Source organism: Brachypodium distachyon, chromosome 4, assembly GCF_000005505.3.
Source record: "Brachypodium distachyon strain Bd21 chromosome 4, Brachypodium_distachyon_v3.0, whole genome shotgun sequence".
NCBI lineage: Eukaryota > Viridiplantae > Streptophyta > Magnoliopsida > Poales > Poaceae > Brachypodium > Brachypodium distachyon.
In genome coordinates, this window is record NC_016134.3 from 44,743,775 (window position 1) to 44,769,269 (window position 25,495).

The window sequence follows — 25,495 nt, forward strand, 5'->3', positions numbered from 1 at the left end:
CTGAGAATCTTGCAAAAAAAACGAGTATTGTCATTTACTCCATCCGTTTCATAATTCTTGTCTCAAAATTGCTTAAAAATGAATGCATCTATTCATAAAAAGTGTCTAAATACATGTAATATTTCGACAAGAATTATGGAACGGAGAGAGTAGTACCTATTCGTGCAGTTTTCAGGTCCAATTTTGTCATAGTCATACCCGTAAGGAAGGAGGATGGAAAAAAGTATATTAGTCACTTAAAAAAGTTTAACTCCTCAGCAGTCGCATTGCTGAGTTTGAGGACCAATCTGCACATGCTACTCAAGTTTATGGACTGAGCGTTCATTTTACTCCTTCATACGGAGTAGGAGATAATGTGGGCACACAGACGTAAGGCAATACATGGCCGTTGGCGCGGATCCGTTGGATGGGACAACGAGCGACCACAAGCGCCGAACGGCATTTCCGATGGAAGATTCACTTCATTCACAATCATCGTCTACAAACCAAACATGCCCTGTGCTATCCCGCCGCGGTGACACCGCGCCAGGGCAGATGGACTTCAAACTATTTCTCTCTGAACTGGTATGTGCGTGTTCCTGCAGGCAGGGTGACAAGGGTAAGCAGAGCTGGTGAAATATGCTTCTGAAGGTGCATGCCTTTATAGGAGATATATGTTTTTTTTAAGGAAAATAGCAAATCCACAAAAAAATATGGAATTTGCAGACATTTTTCAAGCGCAAAACCTGATAACATTACATGTTGCGAACCAATAGAACAGCCAAATGATTTGGTACCAATGCAATACAAAATCAACTCGTTCCAAACAAATGAAACTCTACTGATTTGGGAACTTAAGCAACAATCTGGAATTCCCAACATACTCACCTTCAATTGGGCAGCACGGCTGGTTACATGATTCTCATTTCCTGGTTCGAATGATTCTGCTCCTCGTCTGAGAAGAGCTACTATGTTAGAATGCAGAGTGACAGACATTTCATTGAACTGCCCAACAAGGCGTGTTGAATCCAATGCAGAAGGAAGAAGAAATGGTAATGTTAGAAAAGGGTACCTCTTAGTTTCCTCTTCCATTTTCCACACGAAAAAAGAAGCTAGCTACCTGTTGCCTCAGTGGCTCTTCATCATATTCTTTGCTTGGTGGAAGTTTGGGCAGGCTTGAAAGGTCACAAGCAAGTGGCTCTGTTCTGAAAAACTGAAAGAGATTGAAACATAGGGTAAGTACTAGTACAAATGAAGAGATATTCACGGAACCAAAGTTCAGAATGTAAAGCATAGTGTAATTTCACAAAATACTCCTACTAACAGAAGAAATATAATTTCAACTACATTGGTTGTACTAATTTGTTAAGCTTCCGAAGAAGTCTTGTAAGCTAGGTCTCGCAACATACAAATTCTCATGAGAGGATTCGATGCTTACATCACTCTGAAGAGCTGAAGAAGCTGTTCCACGTACTTGCGGTTCTAAAGAAAGCAAGGAGTCTATGAGAAGTACAGCTGAAGGTGGAAAAGCATTGAAAGTCTCAGCAACACACCGCCTATATTGTTGCTGAGGCATGGACAATGCTGTTTCTGGCACATTTGATTTCTTGCAATAGTCATCCGCAGGCCACCCGCAGAGCTCAAATATCTTGTAAATTTGCTCCACCTAGCATAACATTATTGCAAAAAAAAAGGCTCATGAGACAACCACCAAAAAATAATCCTTAAATGTAATTACTGATATGGCCTTATTCTGGATCTCAAAAGGCCCCAAAAAAGGAAATACCTCGGTTCTTCCTGGCATGATTGGTTTGCCAGCAAACAGTTCTGCAATAATGCACCCTGTACTCCACATATCTACAGCAACACCGTACTTTGTGGCGCCAAGCAAAAGCTCTGGTGGTCTATACCACAATGTCCCAACATGGCTAGTTAGTGATCGTGGATAATTGGGGTCATAAGATATAGCCCAGTCAAAGTCTGCAATCTTCAGTGTTCCATTACTGTCAATCAAGAGGTTGGAGATTTTGATGTCTCGATGCAGAACTCCGCTTTTGTGGTAATGATCAAGGCCATGAAGCAGCTGCTGAACGAAGCACTTTATCTGATGTGATGATGTCCATGTTAAATAATTGTTTTAGTGAATGTAAGTTTTTCAACTGGTCAATGCAAATAGTAAATGTGATGATAACCACCTGTGGCTCAGTGAGTTTGAGGCCTGGAGTTGCTACAAGAGCGGAAAGGTCATGTTCCATGTATTCAAAAACAAGATATAGGCTATACAACACACGAGATGTTGCAACCGCTTCAAGCTTTATGATATTTGGATGATCCAGTCTCCGAAGAACATGGATTTGTCTAACCATAAAGCACACACTATCAGAATCCGTTCTGTTAAACTGCACCTTTTTTAGTGCAACAATCCTCCCTGTTTCGCGATCTTGAGCTTTATACACATAACTGTAAGTTCCTTGTCCAATCTGCAACTCAAAAAACCATTAATTTATTCAAGTAGTTCAAATAAAGAATAATGCAAATTATGCGAGGTCATCGAACTAGTATTTCACCTTGTTTAATATGTCAAATGAATCGGCTCGCCGAGGTAACCAGCCTTCTATTGCTTTAGGCGCCACATTTGTGAGCCAAGCTGGCCACTCAGCAACTACAGGCTTAAGTGAGAGCTCCTTGAACACTGCATTGTTACCACTGCTGATCCGAACATCAGAAGGTGCAACCACCTTCTTTCCAATATCTGGCGTGACTATCGGGCAGCCATCGTTTGAACCTGATGCATTCTTGGCACTTGCTGCAGCTGCAGGGACATCTTTTCTTGATTGTGTTCTGTTTTCAGAAGTGGCATTAGCATGATCTTTAACATTCTTGCACTTTGAACTGGTCTTTACGTGTTCCTGCAGGGTGACGGAGGGTAGGCACAGCTGGTGAAATGTGCTTCTCAAGGTGCAAATCCACCCCAAAAAAAAATTAGAAATTTGCTGACGGTTCTCGAGCACAAAACCTGATAGCAGTACATGTTAGGAACTAATAGAACAGCCAAATGACTTGGTACTTATGTAATACAAATACATTTCGTTACGAACAGATGAAATTCTCTTGATTTGGGAACTTCAAGCAACAATCTGGAATTCCCAATACACGCACCTTCGATTGGGCTGCACCATTAGCAGCACGACTGGTAACATGATTTTCATTTCCTGTTTTGAAAGATTGTGCTCCTCGTCTGCAAGGAGTTGCTCTGTTTTTCCAGCAGGCAAATGGAATGCAGAGTGTCAGGCATTTCATTGAACTGCCCAACAAGGCGTGTTGAATCCAGAAGGAAGAAGAAATGGCAATGATAGCAAAGTGTACCTCTTGGATTCGTCTTACCTGAGTCTAAAATCATAATCTTCCCATGATGGACGCATTGGTAGGCTTGACGGGTCGCAAGCAAGTGGCTCTGTCCTGAAAAACTGAAAGAGATACATAGGATAAGTACTAATGATCCAGAGATATTCGCGGAAACGAAGTCCAGAATGTACGGCATAGTTTGATTTCACAAAATGCTAACAGAAGTAGTATATGTAATTTCAACTACACAGGAAATACTAGTATGTTAAGTTTCCTAAAAAGTTCTGTAAGCCAGGTCCTGCAATCTGCAAAAGATTCTCATGACTCATGACAGGATCCGAAACTTACATCACTCTGAAGAGCTGAGGAAGCTGTTCCACGAACTTGTGGTTCTAACGAAAGCAAGGAGTCTATGAGAACTACAGCTGAAGGAGGAAAAGCTTTGAAAGTCTCAGCTACACACCGCCTATATTGTCGCTGAGGCTTGAACATTGCTGTGTCTGGCACCTTTGATTTCTTGCAATAGTCATGCGCGGGCGATCCGCAGAGCTCAAAGATCTTGTAAATTTGCTCCACCTAGCAAAACATTATTACATCAAAAAATGCTCATGAGACCTCAACTAACTTAAAAATAACCATTAAAGGTAATGACTGATATGGTTTATTCTGTATCTCAAAAGTCAAATAATAGAAATACCTCAGTTGTTCCAGGCATGATTGGTTTGCCAGCAAACAGTTCTGCAACAATACACCCTGTACTCCACATATCTACAGCAACACCGTACTCTGTGGCACCAAGCAAAAGCTCTGGTGATCTGTACCACAATGTCACAACATGGCTAGTTAGTGGTTGCGGATTATTGGGGTCATAAGATATAGCCCACTCAAAGTCTGCAATCTTCAGTGTTCCATTGCTGTCAATCAAGAGGTTGGAGCTTTTGATGTCTCGATGCAGGACTCCGTTCTTGTGGCAATGATCAAGGCCATGAAGCAGCTGCTGAACGAAGCACTTTATCTGATATTCATGTTTAAAAATTGTTTTAGTCGATGTAACTTTTTTAACTGGCCAATGCAAGATTACGCGAGACGATAACCACCTGTGGCTCCGCGAGTTTGAAGCCTGGAGTTGCAATAAGACCAGCAAGGTCATGTTCCATGTATTCGAAAACAAGATATAGCCTTTGCGACACATGAGATGTTGCAAGCCCTTCAAGCTTTATGATATTTGGATGATCCAGCCTACGAAGAACAAGGATTTGTCTAACCATAAAGCGCACACTTTCAGCATCCATGCTGTTGAACTGCAACTTTTTTAGTGCGACAATCCTCCCTGTTTCGCGATCTCGAGCTCTATACACATTACTGTAAGTTCCTTGTCCAATCTGCAACTCAAAACAACCATTCATTTATTCAAGTAATTTAAATATGGGATATTGCAAATTATGTAGGGTCAATGGGTCATTGAACTAGTATTTCACCTTGTCTATTTTGTCAAATGAATCAGCTTGCCGAGGTAACCAGCCTTCTATCGCTTTAGGAGCCACATTCGCGAGCCAAGCTGGCCACTCAGCAACTACAGGCTTAAGTGAGAGCTCCTTGAACGCTGCATTGTTACCACTGCTGATCTGGACATAAAAAGGTTCAGCCACCTTCTTTCCAATATCTGTCGTGACTTTCGTGCCATCGTTCGAACCTGATGCATTCTTGGCACTTGCTGCAGCTGCAGGGTCATCTCTTCTTGATTGCATTCTGTTTCCAGAAGTGGCATTAGCATGATCTTTAACATTGTTGCTCTTTGAACTGGTATGCGGGTGTTCCTGCAGGGTGACAAGGGCAGGCAGAGTTGGTGAAATATACTTCTGAAGGTCCATGCCTTCAGTAGATAAACTGGTGTGTTTTCAGGGGTTTGTTTGGGAGAATGCTATTGCTTCGTAAATTTTCAGTATTTTGTTCCAATCTTGAACTAAATATCGAAAATTTACCAAGAAATACGCCTTTCCAAACATGCACTCAGTGAGAAATGGTGGAACAAGTTGCATAGCAAAGATGGGTAGCGTGGATCTCAAAAGCGTGTGGCCTGACCAAGCTAGAAGATTGTGAGTTGTTTGCAGTTGCTGGCTGTTTCTTCCATCCCCAAGGAAAAATAGTTAGCTTTTGTTTTCCTTGAACTTGTGTTTTCCTAAGCGCTCGAAGACGCTCTGCCACATCTACCATCTCAGGGCGTCTATCCAGTTCCATCCTCATACATTCTTCTGCTAACTTTGCAACACCTTCAAGAACCTTCATGTTGTTCTGGCTTGAGATTTCAACATCAAACAGCCCTCTCACCCTTCTGATCCCTGTTCCAAGAGCTTGGGTGAAGCATTCTACAATGCCCATTTCCCCATTTCTTGCCGTTGCCTTTTTCTTTGTAATCAATTCAAGCAGAACGATTCCGAAACTGTAAACATCACTCTTTGGGGTGAGACGCCCGTACCTAGCAAACAAAGGGTCCATGTAACATATGCTCCCAATTACATGCTCAGTGAACAGGGTCGCGTCTGTGTTGACAAGTCTTGATATTCCAAAGTCAGATATTTTTGCATTGAGATTGTCATCTAACAGTATGTTGGCAGGCTTGATGTCACTGTGAATGACTTGAGTATACATTTGTGAATGCATATAGCATAATGCCTCTGAACACTCCACTGCGATCCGCAGTCTTGTATCCAAAGGAATGTGAATGCCATCATGGTGAAGAACATCATCAAGGCTCCCTTTAGATATATACTCAGTGACTATCATTAGTGCGTTTTCCTCTGCACAGTAGCCTATGAGCCTAACTACATTCTTGTGGTTGATTTCACAGTGGACTTTCAGCTCTTTTGCAAAATTGTCTTCCACATTACTCACAAATCTCTTGACTGCGACCAAACTTCCGTCTTGGAGAACACCTTTGTAAACTTCTCCGAAGTTGCCTTTTCCGAGGATAGTTCCATAGTTACTGGTAACTCTTCTCATCTCATCTTCTGTAAAGCATTTTATGTTATGATTGCTATATGATATCCACTTTGATTTGTCATCCCCTTTGATCATTTCTGTCACCCTACTTTCTCGAAGGTCCATCTTACTGAAAGTAGAGTAGCAAAGTACTGGGTGTTGTCTGAGTATACCAGTTAGCTTCAACTAATTCCATATGCTCGATACACCATCTTGATCTGAAAGAAAGTTTTAATACTCAATCTCAGATCAACAGAGTTATCAGCAAGATATGGATACCTTACAAGAATCACAAAATGGTTTAATCAAATAACATCTTCTCTAGGTGATGAAGAAAAGACATTCTTGGGTTCCCCTAAAAAAAGACATTCTCGTGTTTGATTATAATCAAACTAGATTCCTTTTTCGGTAATTTGCTCAAAATAGTAGAGACTCATTTAATTATGTTGCTGGACATCATCCATGGAGGGAATACACCCATAAGGAAAGATCAAAATTATAGTTAGGAGAGCAAAGTTAATCGTTACTTGTTAGTTCTGCTGTATGTGGTGTTTAACTTGTGCATTATGAGATGCAACGATTGAAGCATAGACCTAAAGAATAGAGAGTCCAAGTGCAAAACCGACGGCAAAAGCAATTGTAGCAGTCGTGGAGCTGGAAGCAAGAACAGATGCAGAAACAAGATGTAAAGATGGCTGCGGTAGAGCCCAACATACCTCTCTTAAGAATTGAGGCGGTAATAGCACTACAATTTATGAAGCATCTTGTTCGTAATCGTAGCACAAACCACAAAGGAGTTGATCTTGAAGGAAGAACAGATGGTCAACTCTCATGGGATGCCCAAATTTCTGAAGTATAGCAGTTGTATAGGTACGGTCGCGCTCCAAAATGCTACAGGCTGTGCCGTATCTATACTCTATAGATGTCCGCCTAGGATTTTTGATTAATATTACGTAGTACCATGTGACAAGAAAGAGAAGCATCTAGCAATCTGTATCTATATGTGGATACGATCATGGACGGCAAACCCAAAGACTCAAATTGCGAAGTACGGAGTACTAGTATAAATGAAGAGGAAGCAGATCGAAAAAGAGAGCAAGAAATACCGCAACCGGCCGGCGAGTCGATGGTGCCCGTCGTTGCGCCGCCGCCTCGCTGGGATCGGATGTCCACGCCGCCGGCAGTGCATCGCTGGGACGCCGGCGCCTCCGTTCCTCGTAGTCAGAACTCAGACGCCGTCGGAGGGCGTACATTGCTCAACGACAGGCGGAGCGACGCGCCCTGCAGGAGGCCGCTCCCGTCTGCAGGTCACCCGGGAGCTCCTCCGCCACCGGATCCGCCCCCAAATCGACATTCCACTGCCTGGAACACGTGATGCACTCGACGCCTTTGGTCTGGAGAACGCCTTTGGTCTGGAGAACATAGAGGGTGAAGAAGAGAGACAGTACCATGAACTGTCTGCTCAGTTTTCTGAGATCCAGAATTACAAGCATAATCTCTCAAGAACGACCAAATTAAGCAACTGTTCTTATCATATCTCGTCAGGAAAGAGGAGGGTGAATGAAAAAACTTACAATTCAAGTGTTCCAAACCTTAACAAAGCTCTAGATTCAGGTTCTATATATACACCGAGGAAAAAAGGGCAACGAGACCTATAAATTCAGCCATGCTCTTCAGCTTACTTTAAACAACCCACTATCCTATCTATCTGAGAATCCAAATGTACACTATCACATGCTACAACACTATACAGAGGGGGACTTAATTTGCAGCAACTTGAAACGGCAGAACGAATTGGTCCTGTCAACTCTGACCTCCAGTCCGCGTTCTCAGAGCTCCCTAGCAACCTTGCCGAAGCGCGCCTTGCGCACCGCCTCCTGGATGTGCCTCTCGTGCTCCTTGAGCATGTCCTCCATGTTGCCTCCTGGGGGCACCAATGGCCCCGAGTGATGGATCCTTCTGAACTTCCTTCCGTGGTTCTGACCACAGAAAGGCAACAGCACATAAAAACCTTGTGGTTATGAAAGGAAACACATACTATATAGTTTGGTCTTCGGCGCCGAAGAAGCCTCAATGCTTCTTCCCTTAGCAGTAGGATATATATACTTACCATGTTGTCCTTCACCTCTGGAGGGTTCTTCTTGTGAGACGATGCAGGCCTATCAGGTGGCTCATTCTGATCAGCAACCTGATCAGCTGCATTCCTCAGATCTGTCGTGCCAAACTGCGGTATATGTGAATGCGACGATGCCTTGGCCCTTGAGGCAGCGGTGTTTGCGACATGAACGGAACTGCAGACACGACTAGGCACCGCTGAATGGTCGGTGAAACCCGCCGTGTTCCATGCAGAGCCATATCCAGGAGCCTGCACTGTGGTTGGCGATGGCCGTGGCTCCACCCTGAACCCTGGCACACTGTCCTCTGGGTTGAACTTCACACTGTTGCACCTTGAACTGGTATTTGTGTGTTCCTGCAGGCAGAGTTGGTGAATAGATAGTACTTCGAAAGGCACATGCCTTAATTAGCAGATCATTAAAGTGGTGTGTTTTTAAACGAAATAACAAAGCCACCATCTTTTCTGGTAACTGTTTAAGAACTTGCTCAAAAAGGTTTTTCAAACACAAAACCTCATAAAACTACATGTTTAGGACCAACAGAACACCCAAATGGCATGTAATAAAAGAAATCTATTTCGTTATAAAAAAGTTCCATTAGTTCAGATGTGCCACCATACGCACCTTCGATTCTGCCGCACCATTAATAGCATGACTGGTTACATGATTCTCGTTTCCTGGTTTGAAAGATTCAGCTCCTCGTCCACCAAGAGCTGCATTTTTTTGCCTGCAGAAGCATGAATAAGGAGTGTCAGCCATTTCATTGGACTGCCCGACAATGTGTGTTTAATCCCGAAAAGAAGAGCAAATGGTAATGTGAGCAAAGTGCACCTCTTAGCTTCCTCTTGCCTGAGTCTAACATCATACTCTTTGCTTGGTGGAATATTCGGTAGGCTTGAAGGGTCGCAAGCAAGTGGCTCTGTTCTAAAAAACTGAAACAGATTGGACACATAGGATAAGTATTACGGATGCACAGATAGATATACCAGTGCTAGCTATTTATTTCGCCCATCAGAATGTAAGGCACATTTTTTTTTCTTGAAAGTAAGGCACAATTTGATTTCACAAAATACTAACAGAACTATAATTTCAAGTAGACTGGTAATACTCCTACTATGTTGCACTTCCGAAGAAGTTCCGTAAGCTAGATCTCAACTATACAAAAGCTAGTTTTTTAAGCCAGGTCTCGACTACACAAAAGATTCCCATGAGGATCCAAAACTTACCTCACTCTGAAGAGCTGAGGAAGCTGTTCCACGAACTTGCGGTTCTAACGAAAGCAAGGAGTCTATGAGAACTACAGCTGAAGGAGAAAAAACTTTGAAAGTCTCAGCAACACACCGCCTATATTGTTGCTGAGGCTTGAACATGGCTGTTTCTGGCACCTTTGATTTATTGCAATAGTCTTCCATGGGTGACCCACATAGTTTAAAGATCTTGTGAATTTGCTCCACCTAGCGTAACATTGTTGCAAAAAAGCCACATCAGTCCTCAACGAACATAAAAACCTTAAAATATCAACAATGGTTTATTCTGAATGTCCAAACGCAAAATAAGAAATACCTCGGTTCTTCCTGGCATGATTGGTTTCCCAGTAAACAGTTCTGCAACAATACACCCTGTACTCCACATATCTACGGCAACACCGTACTCTGTGGCACCAAGCAAGAGCTCTGGTGGTCTGTACCACAATGTCACAACACGGCTAGTTAGAGGTTGCGGATTGTTGGGATCATAAGTTATAGCCAGGCCAAAGTCTGCAATCTTTAGTGTTCCATTGCTATCAATCAAGAGGTTCGAGCCTTTGATGTCTCGATGCAGAACTCCATTTTTGTGGCAATGATCAAGACCATGAAGCAGCTGCTGAACGAAGCACTTTATCTGATATTCAAGTTTACTTGTTTTAGTCCATGTAAGTTTTTAACTGGTGAATGAAAGAGTGGGACGATAACCACCTGCGGCTCGGTGAGTTTGAGGCTTGGGGATGCAATAAGACCAGAAAGGTCATGTTCCATGTATTCGAAAACAAGATATAGGCTTTGCGACGCACGAGATGTTACAATCCCTTCAAGCTTTATGATATTTGGATGATCCAGTCTCCGAAGAATATGAATTTCTCTAGCCATAAAGCGCACACTTTCAGGATCCATGTTAGTGAACCGCACCTTTTTTAGTGCAACAATCTTCCCTGTTTCGAGATCTCGAGCTTTATACACAATACTGTAAGTTCCTTGTCCGACCTACAACTCAAAAGAACCATTCATTTATTCAAAGTATAATTTAAATAAGTAAAATTGCAGAATATGTAACCTAGAGTGCCAGATCATCGAATTAGTATTTCACCTTGTCTAATTTCTCAAATGAATCGGCTTGCCGAGGCAACCAGCCTTCCACTGCTTTAGGCGCCACATTAACGAGCCAAGCCGGCCACCCAGCATTCAACTCTGCATTGTTACTACTGCTGATCCGAACATCAAAAGATACAACGACGTTGTCTCCGACATCTGGCATGACTTTGCTGCCATCTGATGCAGTCTTGACACTTGCTGCAGCTGCAGGGCCATCTTTTCTTGATGGTGTTCTCTTTTCAGAAGTGGCATCAACATGATCTTTGGCGCCTTTTGAGCAAAGGCAGCCCATAAGCACATGCGATGCCTTTTTGAATGAGTGAATCAGATTGAGGCCAATATTTGCAGTGTTTCTGGCCAATATCTGCACATGACAAGAAAATGACCATCGCCTGAAATTCTCAATCTTGATAAAAGCTTGACTGTATTGTTAATCAAACACTGATTGAAAGACGCATGAGGTTTTCAAATTTTATGGTGTTCTTGCAACACAAACTACATTTTTATTTTTGACATAAGAAACACACTCCATATTCGAGGAAAAAGTTGAAGGGGCATAAAATCAAACAATTATATGAGAGAAAGAAATTTTGGAAAAGAATGTCAAACTAAACCATCATTTCCTTTTCATCAAATTATGTGATCTTGACCAATTGGGCCAAATCGAGCACGATATGTAACCCACAAAAATTCATTCAAATCCAGGCAAGTAACTATGGAACATGAAACATGATAAAATTCTCACCTTTGGGAGGCAGCTGAACTTTGGAAATTTTAGCTTGGTGTGAAGGCACATGCCAATAACAAGAACCAACAACCTGGTATCAGTATGTTATTCCCCTTCAAGAAAACATTATGTCGCCTACTCCCCATTACAATCCTTGAACAGAGAGGAGATCCGAGAAACAGCAAGGCAAAATGAATTTGGATCCAGAACAGAAGATAGAGATAAGCAAGAGCCGAGTTTTCTTTAGAATTTCTCCTTTTTATATTTCTTTCCTAACCCAACAGAGAAAAAAACTCAAAAGAAATGAAGCAAATCATTAGAAGTTTCTTTTACAGTAACAAACCATTAGATGTTTCTAATAATAGAGGAATGCGAAAGGAATGGAAAGGCGGGATTTTGGCCATTATAAGTCACTAAGAATAGATGAATGTGAAAGAACGGGCTTTTTTTTTACAATATGTGAAAGAATGGTTAATCAGGAGGGATTTCAAGAGCTAAAATTAGCTATCAGCTATGTGTCATTCTAAAAATAGTCAACGGTTATGTTTCTTCTATTTACACTCCTTGGTTGACAGAGCAAATCATTGTTAAACAATTAAGAAGCTCAATAAAAAGCAGGTGGACAAATTAGACTACTGGCTAAACATTTCTACACTAACACTATAGCCAAAAAGTTTATAAGTACATTACTAACTTAACTTTACAGTTTTAACATGAAGACTCATGAGTCCTTACAGAAGTGTGATAGAAGCAAGCAAATAAAAATATAATGATAATTATAGTATTATCATCAAAAGAATATTCACATGACATAGACACCTCTACTCCTGTAGAAGACTCAATTGGTGGTGGTGTTCTGTCACCTGACGACGTCCCTTTTCTTTTCTGTATTGCATAAATCATTCAGATGAGAACAAATATGGATTTGGCATAAATGTTCTGACAGAAATTCAAGATTTGTCTCCTTAATTCTGAACACATTTTCCAAAACAACCAACAAGGTGGTGTCAGTAATTCAGTATGGTCTCCAAAGGTAGTAACATCAGCTTCACCTGGGAAGTAAAAAATGCTTCCTAGAGTCCCAAAAGACATAGGACAGAGCATTCAGCTTCTGTTATGAAGACATGCATATCTAGAACATAACAAAAGGTTCACTCATTTATATTTCTGTTCATAAGTTTTAATTTGACCATAAAGGGAGTGCCTACTAATCAATGAGATGACAGGTTAAGTAACACTCCATATTCTCGAGTCCCTTTTGAACTGATATAAGCCACAGAGGACAAGATATAATATAATTACCATTACCAATTTAGAAACAAAAGGGAAAATCCTACTTGCTACTTTTCCAGCAAGGGAGAAAATCTGTTGTATCCAGGATCCAGGAACCATACTATTTGGATGCATCTAATAAGAAAGTTCCAGATTTCATCTTGGTTTCTTTTCTTACATTATGCTAATAATACAGAATCATAGCTATATATAAAAATGTAGCTAGCATTTAGCACGTTCTTTGTTTTACTACATTCTCGACGATCGGTGATGCAAGACGCAAAATGACTTCAGATCCTGCCCAGCAAAAAGGGGATAGTACAAAACAGCTATAGATATACCTTGCTCGTTGCCGAAGCATGCTACTAAGTATGCATCATCAGAAGGGCAAATAGAGAACATGCACCTTCAACAAAGCGGATGGCACTTGGATTGAACGTGTTCTTTAGCAGACCCCAAAACCCATTGCTGCAGTATCCAAGGGACAAATCCAAGATGTAACCTGCAAGCAAACACAATAACTGTATAGTTAATGCCAGCACCATAGCCATTCACCTCCTGCAAGAACCAATTACGCTGTTTTGACAAGCCCATAATATCAGCCGCAAGTTACCAAAAACATGACCATGCCTGCAGCGTGGGACGATGAAGACAATAGGCCCACAGTAAGCTGCCTTACAGAACAACCAGGAAAGTTAATACATGTTGTAAAAAGGAGCAGTAAACAGCAAAGGAGGGTAGCAATCGTACGGCCCAGGGAGCTGGAGCAAGCCAGCAAGGTGAGGGCGAGTAGCCCCTTATCTCTTGAAGGAAGAAATATAAGATAGATTCAAAACTTGGCATGATATGATAGAGATTAATATTGAATTATTGACCTAGGGACAGATGACATTACTTGTTGCCACAGGGAATATTTGTTTTCTCCGAGTTCTGAAATAGTAAACCTTATTAAGCTAATTATTAGTGAAGCTCCAGGCCTTTTGACTACAAAAAAGAAATATCAGTATCATTTTGACAAATCTTACAGTAAATATCAGTAGAAGGTAGGAAGAGAGCACATTTACAAAATTACTGGTGTTCAAAATCCAAAAATGGAGCTGGTTAACTAAACAGAGCAGCTTTGAGATCAGCAAAACGCTGTGCTTCAGAAGTCCGGTCAGCAGCAGTAAGAATGCGGATGATGCAGTCATAATTCTCTTCAGATGCTTCCAGGTTGTACTCTTTCACCATGGAGTTGAAAATTTCAAGAGCTTCGTCATGAAATTCGGCTGCCTCACAGATTCTCAGAACCACATTGAAGGTGACATTCTTCGGGACAAATCTGTTTGACAGCATCCATGCAAAGAGATCCAGTGCTTCCTTATGTCGATGGTTGATTGCATAAGCTTCTATTATTGCAGTGCAAGTCAGGGATCCCTTGGACTCAGTTCGATTGAACACCCTCTGTGCTGCCTTGAGGTCCTCACACCTGCCATACATTTTAACAAGTTCTGCGGCAACTAACGGGAGAGGTTCCATCCGCAATTTCAACACCTGACAGTGCACTTCCTTGCCGAGTCGTAAAGCTCCAATGTCAGAGAAGGCACTCAATATCCTGGTGATGGCAACAGCATCAGGTCGTCGGTTGGACAGAAGCATCAATCTAAACAATTCAACAGCAGTTGAAGGGTCTCCATTCTTTAGGTAGGCATCAACCAATGCCGTCCAAGCGCGTACCGTCTTCTTGTCCATAACATGAAACACCCTGCGAGAGTACTCCAAATGACAGCATGTGCTGTACATGGTGATCAGTGAAGTGCATAATGAGACATTTGGCAGGAACCACCTCCTCAAAGCGTATGCATGGAGCTCCTTTCCCTCCTTCAATGCTTTCAATTTTGTGCATACTGGGAGGACAGTTGCCACCGCAATAAGATCTGGTCTGACTCCTTCTTGTTGCATCCAAACTATGCACCTCAGAGCCTGATCTGGCTTCCCATTGGATGCATACCCAGATATTAAAGCTGTCCATGAGACAGCATTCCTCTTCTTGGTGTTATAGAACAGTCGCCTCCCAGAGATCATATCACCGCACTTGCAGTACATATCTATCAGCCCTGCATGGACCTTTGCCACGTCTTTACGATCTCGAAACTTCTTCAGCACCAACCCATGAATCTCCCTACCCAAGTTCCGTGCACGTAAATCGCCAATAACTGGCACAATCGAGGTGAGCACCACTGAATTCACCTTGACCCCGTCGTTTACCATCCAACGGAAATGCTCCAGCGCCTCCCTCTTCAACCCCTTGTGTGAAAACCCAGAAATCACTGCCCCCCATGCAACCACATCCCTCTCCGGCATTTCCTCAAACACCATCATCGCTAGCTTCACCTTCTTACACCGGAAGTACACGTCCATGAGTCCAGTCATCAGCATACCTGGCGCACCCGCAAACGCGTTCTTGATCAGCATCGCGTGTGTGGCTGTGGCCATGACCATCGACGGTCTGGCGCTCCCAGAGATCGACTTGAGGACACACCCGTACGTGTACTCATTCGCATAGGCCCCGGCAGCACGCATCTCTGCAAACCCATCTGCGACAGCATCCGATGCCTCTCCGCGGCCCCGGCGCACATGCCCGTGGAGCAACGCGTTCCAGGAGAAGGCACTGGGCCGGGACAAACCGTCGAGCAGCTGGCGGGCGTCATCGGCGGCGCCGACAGTAAGGTAGAGCTCAACGAGCCTGGCCAGGAGAAACTCGTTGGAGTCAAGGCCGTGGACGCGGAGGTGGGCGTGGATCTGTCGGGCGTGCGCCAGGGAGCGGCAGGCGGAGAGGAGAGCGGTGAAGGCGGAGGGGCTCGCGGGGACGCCGCGGTGGGATAGGTGGTCGAGGAGGGAGAGCGCGGACCGAAGGCGCCCCGCGTGCACGAGGCGGCGGATCTCGGAGGAGAGCGCGTGCGCGTTCTTGGTGTCCGGCCGGAGCTCCGCCTGGCTCGTGCGGGGAGCGGCCGCGGCCGCGGTGTCGGCGTCGGCGAGGGCGCAGGAAGGTGGTCTCACGGGCTTGAGAGGCTTGAAAGGTTTGGAATGGAGAAGGGGGGTGGAGGGCAGAAAATGGGGATGGTTCAGGGCGGCCAGAGAGGAGGAGGTCGAGGCCACGGCCATGGCCATGGCGAATGTCGGGTTTTGGAGGGAAGAAAGGAACTGTGGATGGATAGAACGAGGTGTCTTTAGATTAAGCTATCGAGAACACGTTCACTTATTAACTGAGTGGACACTTGTTTCTGCTTTGACACTCGCTCCTGTATATATAACGTTACACAAAGGAGAAGGGAAGAACAATGTGCGTCTTTTGCTCATTTTCCGTGATTTCACAACCTCTACTTTGCACTTTCCTTCTGTGTTGTCTTGGTTCTAGAATACCTCAGATTATTTGTCGGCTCCATCCTTACAGCGATGCATCTGTGAGAATGCGCAGGTTCAAGTGTGTGAGAGAAACTTGTCTAGCCTCTGGTGTAGTTCTGAAACATGGACACTCAAGACCGTTACAATTAAACGGTATGTCAAACGGATACTTAATATGCTACTATCTCCGTTTCATAATTCTTATCAAAATATTACATGTATGTAGACGTTTTTTAGGAATAAATACATCCATTATTGGACAAATTTGAGACAACAATTATGAAACGGAGGGAGTACAAGAAGCACTTCTGAACTTACCCATTCCCTATACATCTAACTATCTAGACTCCCTTGTATGCAAGTTCAACTAGCATATGCGACCACACATATACAAGCACGGAGAAACCCTAACATCAGAGTGTTACGAAATCTTCGATCTCCAAATGCTTCCCTCGCCTTGGACAACCAAACTGGCGTTCAGAGACAGGGGGAAACATGGATCAACGACAGTCATTCTGTTTCACTATCTTCTTTGTTGTGTTTGTGTGTTTCTTGACTATTGCTAGACTTCTAGCAGAATTGTGTTCGCCCTCTGTAATCGGTGTAAGCATCGCGGCCTACTCCATGGATCAAGTGGTTCTTACAAATCATATTTATGTGCTTTAGGTTTTCTTCCGCGTTGATTCATCAATGCAGCAACAGTTTCATAGCGTGTCTTGGGAGGGATGTGTTCGCAAACATGATATCCATTTAGTTATCTTATGTTCCTGCTTTTTAAGGTGGACGACTCATGATGCTTTTAAAAGGTCAGTGCAACTTGTGCAAACTTGGTATTCTACAAATCGTCAAACATAGAGAGAAACTTCAAGATGTGAAAGATGGATCTTCAGACGTTGGATGAAATACCACACAACAAGGTTTTAAAACCAAGTTTGAAATACAACTCAAAAAATAAATAAGATAAATAAAGTGTTGATAGAGATAGTGGGTAGAATTCAAATCTGAACCTGGATTAGGTACCGTTAGCAATGATATTTGTCGCTCCTTTGTTTCGGGAAACTATTTTTAAATTTCAAGTTATTTAAAATTTGTAACACAAAAATTATACTCTCTCTCCGTCCCAAAATAAGTGACGTGGATTTGTCAACAGAACTTATAAGGTGCGGTTCAATTGGCTCACTACAAGCCCTCGATGTCTGAGATATGCTACCCCTGTTTTGTCCCCCACATGTTTTTTTTGAAAAAGTCAACAATTTTTATGGAAAATCTAAATATGAACGGGATGAATTTCAACCCGAAGGTGAACATTTCGAAAAATATGGAGAAAAAAAACCGAACTTGTTGTGGGAGGAAGAAAGTGGACTAGAGCTTGCCACGTCCCAGCCATCCATATCGCGGTATCGCAGGCTCAAATAGAGAAACCGAAAAAGGAGTAAGCCATATTGCCACCAAAGTTTGGGCCTTGTCTATTTCTGTGGGCTGGGCCGAGAGAGCCCAGAGATATACGCGTAACAATAATTTCTTTACTTTATTGTATTCGCCGGTGTTTCCATAAATAAACTACCTAAAAGACACGGGCCGTGGACCAAACTCTTTTCCCCCAAATTTCCCCTCTTTCCCCGCAGCAGCGCTCGCTCTGATCTCGATTCATCTGCCCCTACTCTTCGGATCCAAAATTCGACACCAGATCCGGTCTTCCCCCGCCTGGATCTATCGATTGGTACCGATTTTGCCTCGAATCGTTGATTCTTTGTGTTACCGAGATTAGGGTTTCGGAACGCGGAAATTGGGCCTCGATCCGGTCGATTGAGGCGGAATTTCTCACAGGAACGACCGATCTGTGGTTGATTTGTGGTTTTCGGATCTGTTTCTTCGATTTCCCCGAGTTCAAGCCGCCGCCGTTGACTTCTTCCTCCGGCCGCCGTCCTCGACCACCTCCTCCGGCGGCCGTTCCGTTGTCCACCTCTTCCCCAGGTCTCCGTCGTCCACCATCTGCCCCTGGTAAATTCCACCTCCCTGTCTGTTGATGTATGGCGTGCTCCTGTTGATGTCTGTTGTTGCTGCCGCTGCTAAATTCTTCCGATTTGTGTGCGAGGACCGCCGCCCCGATCTGTAGTTACTGCCGCTGCTTGCTGTTTATGTATATCCTGTCAGGATGTTGCTCATTTGATCATTATATTTATGATCCTATATGGATGATGATCCTGTATGGATGATGCTTATTTGATGGATTAATTTTATTTAATGGCTAAGGAAATGGATGCAGAAGGCAATCTGGGACGCATTTAATGTTAGAAGCGGGACTTTCGCGGGATCCCATTTGCATCCCTAGGTGTTATTGAGTCGAACGGTTACGAGAACCTTAAGGATAACTCTGCGGAAAAAAAACATTGGAAAGATATAGGAATAAGCAATTTAAGAATAGATGGGATTCACTTGAGGACTATATTCAATTGATGGAACTGAAAATTGATAGGGGCATCAGCAAATTATCATGTTCTCCGAACCCTAGGGGCACCTCAGACATTTCCTCAGCTTACAGCCACTCAACAGCCGTGTTGGCGTGTTGCTAAACGACAACTTGTAACAGCCGCCTCTGCCATAGCCTCCAGCCCAAACAAATTGGGCCTTAATTTTGATTTTTGAGTTCTTTTAATATGGGCAATTAATTTTAACTTAATTTGTTCACTTGGTAGGGTAGGTAAACCTATGTTGACTGATTCATCCATGGGTATCATGTTCCCCAATTTAAATTTGACTTGCGACGTCCAATTTTGGATAATGAGGTTCTGTTCCTGTACACCGCTTGTATGGGTCCTTGCAATTGGTGGGTGAATGTTGCACATGCTGGTCCATGCTGTGTTTAGTGGGAGAATGTTGCACATGCAAGAACAATGTTTTGAATTCGGCAGGCATGATTGTATTGTGCACTGCAGCTTGGTTATAGGCACTTGCATGGTACATCAATCGTGTTCACCTGTAGTGTCGGGACTTTGATATTTATTTGCTGTAGATATAGACAGCACCAGATGTGTGATTATCATGATAGTCTTGTACAATGATCATTTGGTGCCCTATTCTATCTATTAGCCATCATTTTGATGTCTAATGAAAGTCATTTGTTCCATAGGAGCATTATGTTGCATCAAGAAAACAGTGAGGTTTTTGTGAGGCACCACTCTGAGCAGCTTGCATGTGGCAACTTGAGGGGAACGGATGATGGTCGCTCAAACTTTCTTCCTGAGAAATTCCATGTCGCAACAGGTATTGTCTGGCATTCCCTCTGCCTCTGCAAGCACGCCTAGATTATCTGCTTCTTAAGTTTGTCCGAAGGATGGATAAACTGGCCAATTTTGATGAAGAGTTGCTACCCAATTTTGGTATTTCAGAACGGAATGCCGCAACTTGTCTAGTCAATACTGCCAGTACTGTTAAAGAAGGGGCAGTGGATCATAATAAGAGACCTGCATCCGATGGTTTGGCAGACATGGTGGACTGGAAGCGAATGAAGCAGGGAGACCAAAGTAAGTCTTTTTAACTTTGCAAATTTTGCCCACAAATACACTGTTATGTCTTATGGAAGTTGGTAGTCCGTCCTTTTCCAAATATCTGGTGCTATTATCTCCAAACACCAATTTCCAAATCTCCAGGACTAGTTTCCCAAACTGGCCCTATTAATTCTACCAATTACTCCTGTCTTTATCTTGAAGTTTGATTCCCTTTATTTATAGATTATTTCAGTTCACATTGCCGATTATTTCGAAATGGAGAATATGTAACATACAATTGCTGATTGTGTTCATATTTTTTCCATTTCAGCTATATGCGAGAAAGATCATCATGTGGCAGATGCTGATGTAAATGTTCCCGAGTATATAACATACAGGACATGTGAGAAAATCTTTGATGCACCAGCATATGAGAGTGACGGAAGTGAAGATGAAGGTGTAGATTCACCTGTTCATTTTTCACTACCTCATAATTATGAGGACTACATACGATCTGCCGGTTTTTATCAAAAGGAAGACATTTTCTCATCTCTTGGTGTTTGCCCCCCAAGCAAAACAGTTCCTATTGGGCCAAATTATCAGGCTGAGTTACCAGAGTGTGCATCTGATAGAAAGAGGAATTCCATTGATGATTATGCTGATCTCTCATCATCTTCTCATGTATGTGCTGGAAGTGAAGCGGAGAGTAACAAGTGGATTGGAAACTGTATCATTCCAATGCCCGGTTCAGTTGAGTTATCTTCAATGCCGAAACCCGTTTGCTGTAAAGCAGATTGCCGTTGTGTTGATGAAGATTCGATTGAGTGTGTGAGCAAGCATGTGAGGGAAGCAAGAGAAAGACTAATGGGTGCCCTTGGTCCAAACACCTTCAAAGAGTTGGGATTCTGTGATATGGGTGAGGAGGTATCCTTGAGATGGACAGAGGAGGAAGAGCATTTGTTCCAGGAAGTGGTATCATCAAACCCTGCCTCTCTTGGAAGGAACTTTTGGGATGAACTTCTGCTTGCCTTCCCATTCAAGACTAGCAAAGAGTTAGTGAGCTACTATTTCAATGTCTTCATGTTGAGGAAGAGGGCTGAACAGAACAGGTTTGATCCAATGAATGTTGACAGTGACAATGACGAATGGCAGGGAAGTGATGATGATGAGTTTGCGGTCACAGAAAGGGCTGATGATGATCTGCTGCATGAGTCTCTTACTGATCAAGATGATGGTGTATTCAATCAAGTTTCTCTGGAGCGAAATATCCATCAAAAGTCCAGCGAGGAAGATGAGTTGGATAACTCTGGTGGGGAAATGCAAGAGAACTGCTGCACAGAGAGGGATGTCATGGCGTCAGGTCTTCCTGTAATGTCCTTTGTGGACCATAACCAGGAGGCAACCACATTAGATGCAGATGCCCAAGATGACTCGTGCACATCATTTGAGGCTCAGCATATTGGTGTTGCAAATGGGACACCCGCAGATATTCCTGGAGATCACTACGGGGACGATGGCTTTGGCAGTGTTGCAGATCATGGATACTTCGGTGGCCATTGCGACCCGAAAGCTTGGGACATTGGTTTCCCTAGTGTGTGGGAGAAGGATGATTTTCTTTCAACAAACAATGTCATAGAGGAGGTGTTTGGAAAGGGTTCTTGTGAAAATGAAAATAACTCTTCTGCTTCCCAGGGCATCATGTAAAGTCGTAGCCGGTGGTTCTTTTGGAGAGCGAAAGCTTGGCAACGGAACCTGTTTTTGAAATTTGTACAGCAGTAGCTCCTCCTTTTTGATGATTTACCTGTCCGTAGAAATCCAATGTCTGTCCTGAGAACATCTGTTTGAGAAATGCTATTTCATTCTCATGATGAATGTCTATTTGTAGTTATCTATCATCTGTCGATGATGTGCTGTAGCCTCTATGTACTGTTGTCATGATGAAAATTTCATGACCTGAGCATTTTTCCATATGCTAGCGATGGTCAATAGATATAGATGTTGTTCCAAGATGCTTGCCAAATCATATTGTTTTTTCGCCCCTTCTGTAACCATCCTTTTTCCCCATTGACGAAGCAGGGGCGTGTTGTGCAAGAGTGATGATACTTTACTTGACAGCATTATGGCTGCACTTTATTATATGATTCTGAAAATCAGGGCAGGGTGAGCATTTACCCACAAATTTCACTTTGTTTGATGTCAGCTCTTTTCTCGTTCTATTTTGTAACTACAAAGCTACCGAATTCAAAACGGCCATCTATTGGGGAAGACTAGTTGGCCGACGACCGCGCCGGGCGGATGAATTCCGACCGATGTGAACGAGGTCACTCCGACCAGCCACCGCGTGAAGGAGAGCCGCCGTTGCCGTTGACCTGCCGGCCGGCACAGCCCAACCGGGGATCTCCCACCACCCGCAATCGGTGCGCTCCCGCGACGCCTCGCCGCCCTGCCCTGCTCCAGCCGCCGCCACCGCCGCTCTGCTGCCGCCCCGGCCATCCCTCTACACCCAGGCACTACCATCTGCTCCGGCGCCGGCCACCCCCCCCCCCCCCCCCAAAACCCTAAGTTCGACCTTCGAACTTACCTCGCCGGCGGCTCATCACCTTCTCACCTGCGCCGTCGCCGCCGCGGCCCGCCGCGTCGCCGTCGCTCCGGCTCGGTCTTAGCCTCGCTGCCGCGTCGTCGTTGGCTCCGGCTCGGCGACAGCTCGCATCCGCCGTCGGCGCTGTGGCCCGCCGCGTCGCCGCCGCCGCTGCTCGTAGAGAGAGTCGCCTACGGATTGGGAAGAGAGAGAGAGACGGATCGGGAAGGATAAACACAAGGGAGAGGCAGTTACAGTAAAGAAATAAGAAAAGTGGGGCCCACGCGGTCGATGATTTCGTCTGCGCCCCGCGCGGAGCGTTGCCAAAGAGGGAATCCGCCGTCTATTTCCTGATCTGAAACAATGAGCATTAGCAACTTTGGTAGGTGCACATTATGAGCTGGATTGTAGGTCATGAATTCTTCCATGGAACTGGATGGCATACTTTTTTTCTGTATATATGTGACTCTATGGTCCAGAAGAGCCCACGAAGTAGCTAGCGTGCTATAAGTTGTGAGATGAACACTACGTTGATTGATTTAATCCTTGGCAAGAGAGAAAAGAGATAAACAGTTCATCCACAGTACTCCGGCGGCATGTGTCGCTACGGCCTACGGTGGGCTTGGGAAGCATCGGGAGCTCCCGTGTAGCTCTTTGTGTCGCTGCTTCCTGATTTCGAAGAGCGCTCCATGCTTAGACTTGCCACTCATGTCGGCAGTCACGGACTGTTTGGCAAATGGAGGGCAGGGAAATGACAATCGGGGGTAGGAAGTTCGTCGGTGTAATGGAAAAGCGTAGTGGAATTTAAAGTACTCACTCCGTCCAACAAATGATGTCTCAAATTTGACTAAATTTGAATGCATCTATACACTAAGTCATCCAACAAAGGATGTCTCAATTTTGACTAAATTTGAATGCATCTATACACTGAGTCATGTCTAGATACATCTAAATTTTAACAAACTTGAGACATCTTTTGTTGTACGGAGGAAGTAGTTACTTATTCTCATTAGTACAGGGAGGAGATACAGAAGCTGAAAAATGCATGAATTTGATCGATGAAACAAGACAGGCTAGACTTGTGCCACAAGCCCACAACTTCAAGATAGAGAACTGCAGGGGAATGAAATTAACAGGACAACGATCAAGATTTACACGGATTAGAAGGCGATACAGGTCGATGCTCCCGAGGACTTCACGACTTCCAATCCGGCATCGCCTAAATGAGATTGAGGTGGCATATACTAGTATCTTACTGCTAGAAGTTAGAACCAATTCCCTAACCTTGAATGAACGAAATCTAGGGGAGTTAGCGCCCTAAACTCCCTTGTCAATTCTGCACCTAAACTTGTGTGGTGAGGCAGGCTGTTTGTGCAGAGAGCATGGTGACTTTTCTTCTGATATGTTCTATTTTACTTGACCGCGTTGTGTCTGCAGTTCATTACATAATATATTCAAAATTGGGACAGAGTAAACATTTCCCAAAAATAGTCAAGAAATTTCACTCCTTTTGATCTCAGCTCTTTTTTGGCTTGATCTTATAGCTACAAAGATGCAGAATTCAAAACGGCCATCCATTTCTTAATGTGAAACAAATGGGCATCAACAACTTTGGTAGGTGGACATTATGAGCTGGATTGCAGGTCATGAATACTTCCAAAAAATGGGATAGCATACTCTTCTGTATATAATGTGATCTCTAGTCTTTTAGTCGACAAAAGAAAGCCCACGAAGACGCTAGGGTGCTACAAGTTGTGAGATGAACACAATTCATGCAGAGTGCTCCGGCAGCCATGCATTGCAACCGTGGGCTTGGGAGGCATCGGGAGCTCCCATGTAGCCACGCTGGTTTCTGCTGCTGTTTTCTAATTTTACACACTGCTTCATGTTTTGAGCTGCCAGTCTCACATCCACGTTTAAGTAAAAAAGAAAGATGAGCTGTCGCGAGTAATTGAGGATCTTGCCTTAGCTCTGAATTCCTAACAACAATGAGTTCTCTCTGTTCTCCAGTATGCTGACGACACACTACTCTCAAGCATCCAACTCCTCTATCTCCCTTCTTTTTTTTTACAGACAATCAATATTTTATTACTGCGGGTTAATAAGAAAAGGGAACAACTGTACAAAACAGAAGCGCTGATTTTTGTGAGCATGTAAAAACAGATTATTTTTTTGAGCTTTGTAAAAACAGATTCCAGTGCTTCAAAAAATTGAAATTGTTCAGACCTATGCTCAGCTTTTGCTTGTGTAATCTGTTGCAAAGTTTCAATCGTTCAGATTTCGTTTATAAAATCTGTCTTTGTAATACATTGGTTCAGTTTTTGCAGGTAACTGTTGATTGAATCTCCTCAGTATTTTCTGCTAACCGTTATCTGAAACTCGTTGCAAAATCTCAGTTTTCTCCAGTGTAGTACATCTTCAGTTATTCAGACTGTATGAGAAACTGAATCTCCTGAATGTCTCTGTTGTTCTAGTCCCCAAGCCTGTAGTTTCCTTCTTCTCAGTTTTCTCCCGTGAAGGAGCCGTCGGATGGGGCCGGAGGGAGCAGCCGGCGGCTCGGAGCAGCGGTGGCCAGCGCCCTTTCCCGCAGCGGTCCTCCGGCGAGCGCCCGCTGTCTCCCTTCCGCTCCTCTCCAGTTTGACCGCGAAGCAGCCCCCATATTCCTCCGTGCCCCGTGCTGTGGGGCTGCTGCTCTCGTTCGATTCCAATGGACGGTAGATCCATAAGTCCTGATCCACGGATGATGATGAATAAATATACATTCCAAAAGAATTGAAAATTTTCAAAGGAGATGGTGTCCTGATGTCTGCAGCCAAGTTGAAGATCTTCATTTTTTGCATTGTTGGAAGAACCCGTGGTGTCGCCATTGAATTTTGAGGAAGTGCTTCAGAAATAAAATAAAATAAAAATACTTAGTGTCAGATATAAAATAAGCGCAGACTAGTACGTATTTTTTTTACTGAAAATGGTGTGTGTATTTTACTCAAAATGGTGTGTGCCCGCGCCAAATGCTATATTGCAACCATCCATTTCTTGATCTCAAATGATGAGCATTTACAACTCGGTAGGTGTACATTGTGAACTGCGTTGTAAGTCTTCAATAGATTTGTGGAATTCATTTTTATAAGATAATGTTGAGGATTTCAATAGCACCCTCTCGGTCCATAAAAAGAGCAACAGAGGAGTCTGTTATAACTTGTGAGACGTGTACACCCCTAGTCATTGAGAAGTGACAAAACCGTTCGTATATACAGATTACAGAGCCCTCCAAATCCAATGTC

At 43.6% G+C, this 25,495-nt stretch overlaps 4 protein-coding genes across 9 annotated transcripts; 1 reads left to right on the forward strand and 3 right to left on the reverse strand.

Annotated features, from left to right (window-relative positions):
* Positions 1-168: 168 nt before the first annotated feature.
* Positions 169-7,664, reverse strand: LOC100829636. 4 transcript variants are annotated; one of them, XM_010240324.3, is made up of 15 exons: positions 7,410-7,549; positions 5,407-6,521; positions 4,803-5,141; positions 4,422-4,706; positions 4,022-4,339; positions 3,673-3,900; positions 3,364-3,446; positions 3,139-3,232; positions 2,547-2,888; positions 2,175-2,459; positions 1,766-2,083; positions 1,418-1,645; positions 1,052-1,192; positions 868-934; positions 169-578 (listed from the first exon to the last, which is right to left on the reverse strand). In XM_010240324.3, exons 2-13 carry the CDS (start codon positions 6,427-6,429, stop codon positions 1,055-1,057), a joined length of 3,681 nt encoding a protein of 1,226 aa, XP_010238626.1. In that variant the 5' UTR covers positions 6,430-6,521; positions 7,410-7,549; the 3' UTR covers positions 169-578; positions 868-934; positions 1,052-1,054. The 4 variants fall into 4 exon arrangements, with proteins under 4 accessions (XP_010238626.1, XP_024311133.1, XP_014758300.1 ...); XM_024455365.1 differs by lacking the exon at positions 7,410-7,549 and adding an exon at positions 7,020-7,345; XM_014902814.2 differs by lacking the exon at positions 5,407-6,521 and having other exon boundaries at positions 202-578; positions 7,410-7,664.
* A 191-nt stretch (positions 7,665-7,855) lies between these two features.
* LOC100829944 (probable serine/threonine-protein kinase At1g09600) lies at positions 7,856-12,964 on the reverse strand. The gene is made up of 9 exons (XM_003576921.4): positions 11,511-12,964; positions 10,761-11,129; positions 10,373-10,657; positions 9,981-10,298; positions 9,644-9,871; positions 9,249-9,349; positions 9,042-9,144; positions 8,414-8,773; positions 7,856-8,282 (listed from the first exon to the last, which is right to left on the reverse strand). Exons 1-9 carry the CDS (start codon positions 11,559-11,561, stop codon positions 8,133-8,135), a joined length of 1,965 nt encoding a protein of 654 aa, XP_003576969.2. The 5' UTR covers positions 11,562-12,964; the 3' UTR covers positions 7,856-8,132.
* A 647-nt stretch (positions 12,965-13,611) lies between these two features.
* LOC100830246 (pentatricopeptide repeat-containing protein At1g71460, chloroplastic) lies at positions 13,612-16,001 on the reverse strand. The gene is given in 1 exon segment (XM_024455366.1): positions 13,612-16,001. A coding segment is annotated over 1 exon segment (2,082 nt). The 5' UTR covers positions 15,915-16,001; the 3' UTR covers positions 13,612-13,832.
* Positions 16,002-17,710: 1,709 nt separating this feature from the next.
* Positions 17,711-21,643, forward strand: LOC100830553. Of its 3 annotated transcripts, XM_010240328.3 has the most exons (5): positions 17,713-17,868; positions 17,976-18,149; positions 19,279-19,412; positions 19,538-19,672; positions 19,968-21,643. In XM_010240328.3, exons 3-5 carry the CDS (start codon positions 19,286-19,288, stop codon positions 21,338-21,340), a joined length of 1,635 nt encoding a protein of 544 aa, XP_010238630.1. In that variant the 5' UTR covers positions 17,713-17,868; positions 17,976-18,149; positions 19,279-19,285; the 3' UTR covers positions 21,341-21,643. The 3 variants fall into 3 exon arrangements, with proteins under 3 accessions (XP_010238629.1, XP_010238630.1, XP_024310447.1); XM_010240327.3 differs by having other exon boundaries at positions 17,711-18,149; XM_024454679.1 differs by lacking the exon at positions 17,976-18,149 and having other exon boundaries at positions 17,721-17,868.
* The last annotated feature ends 3,852 nt before the right edge of the window (positions 21,644-25,495 follow it).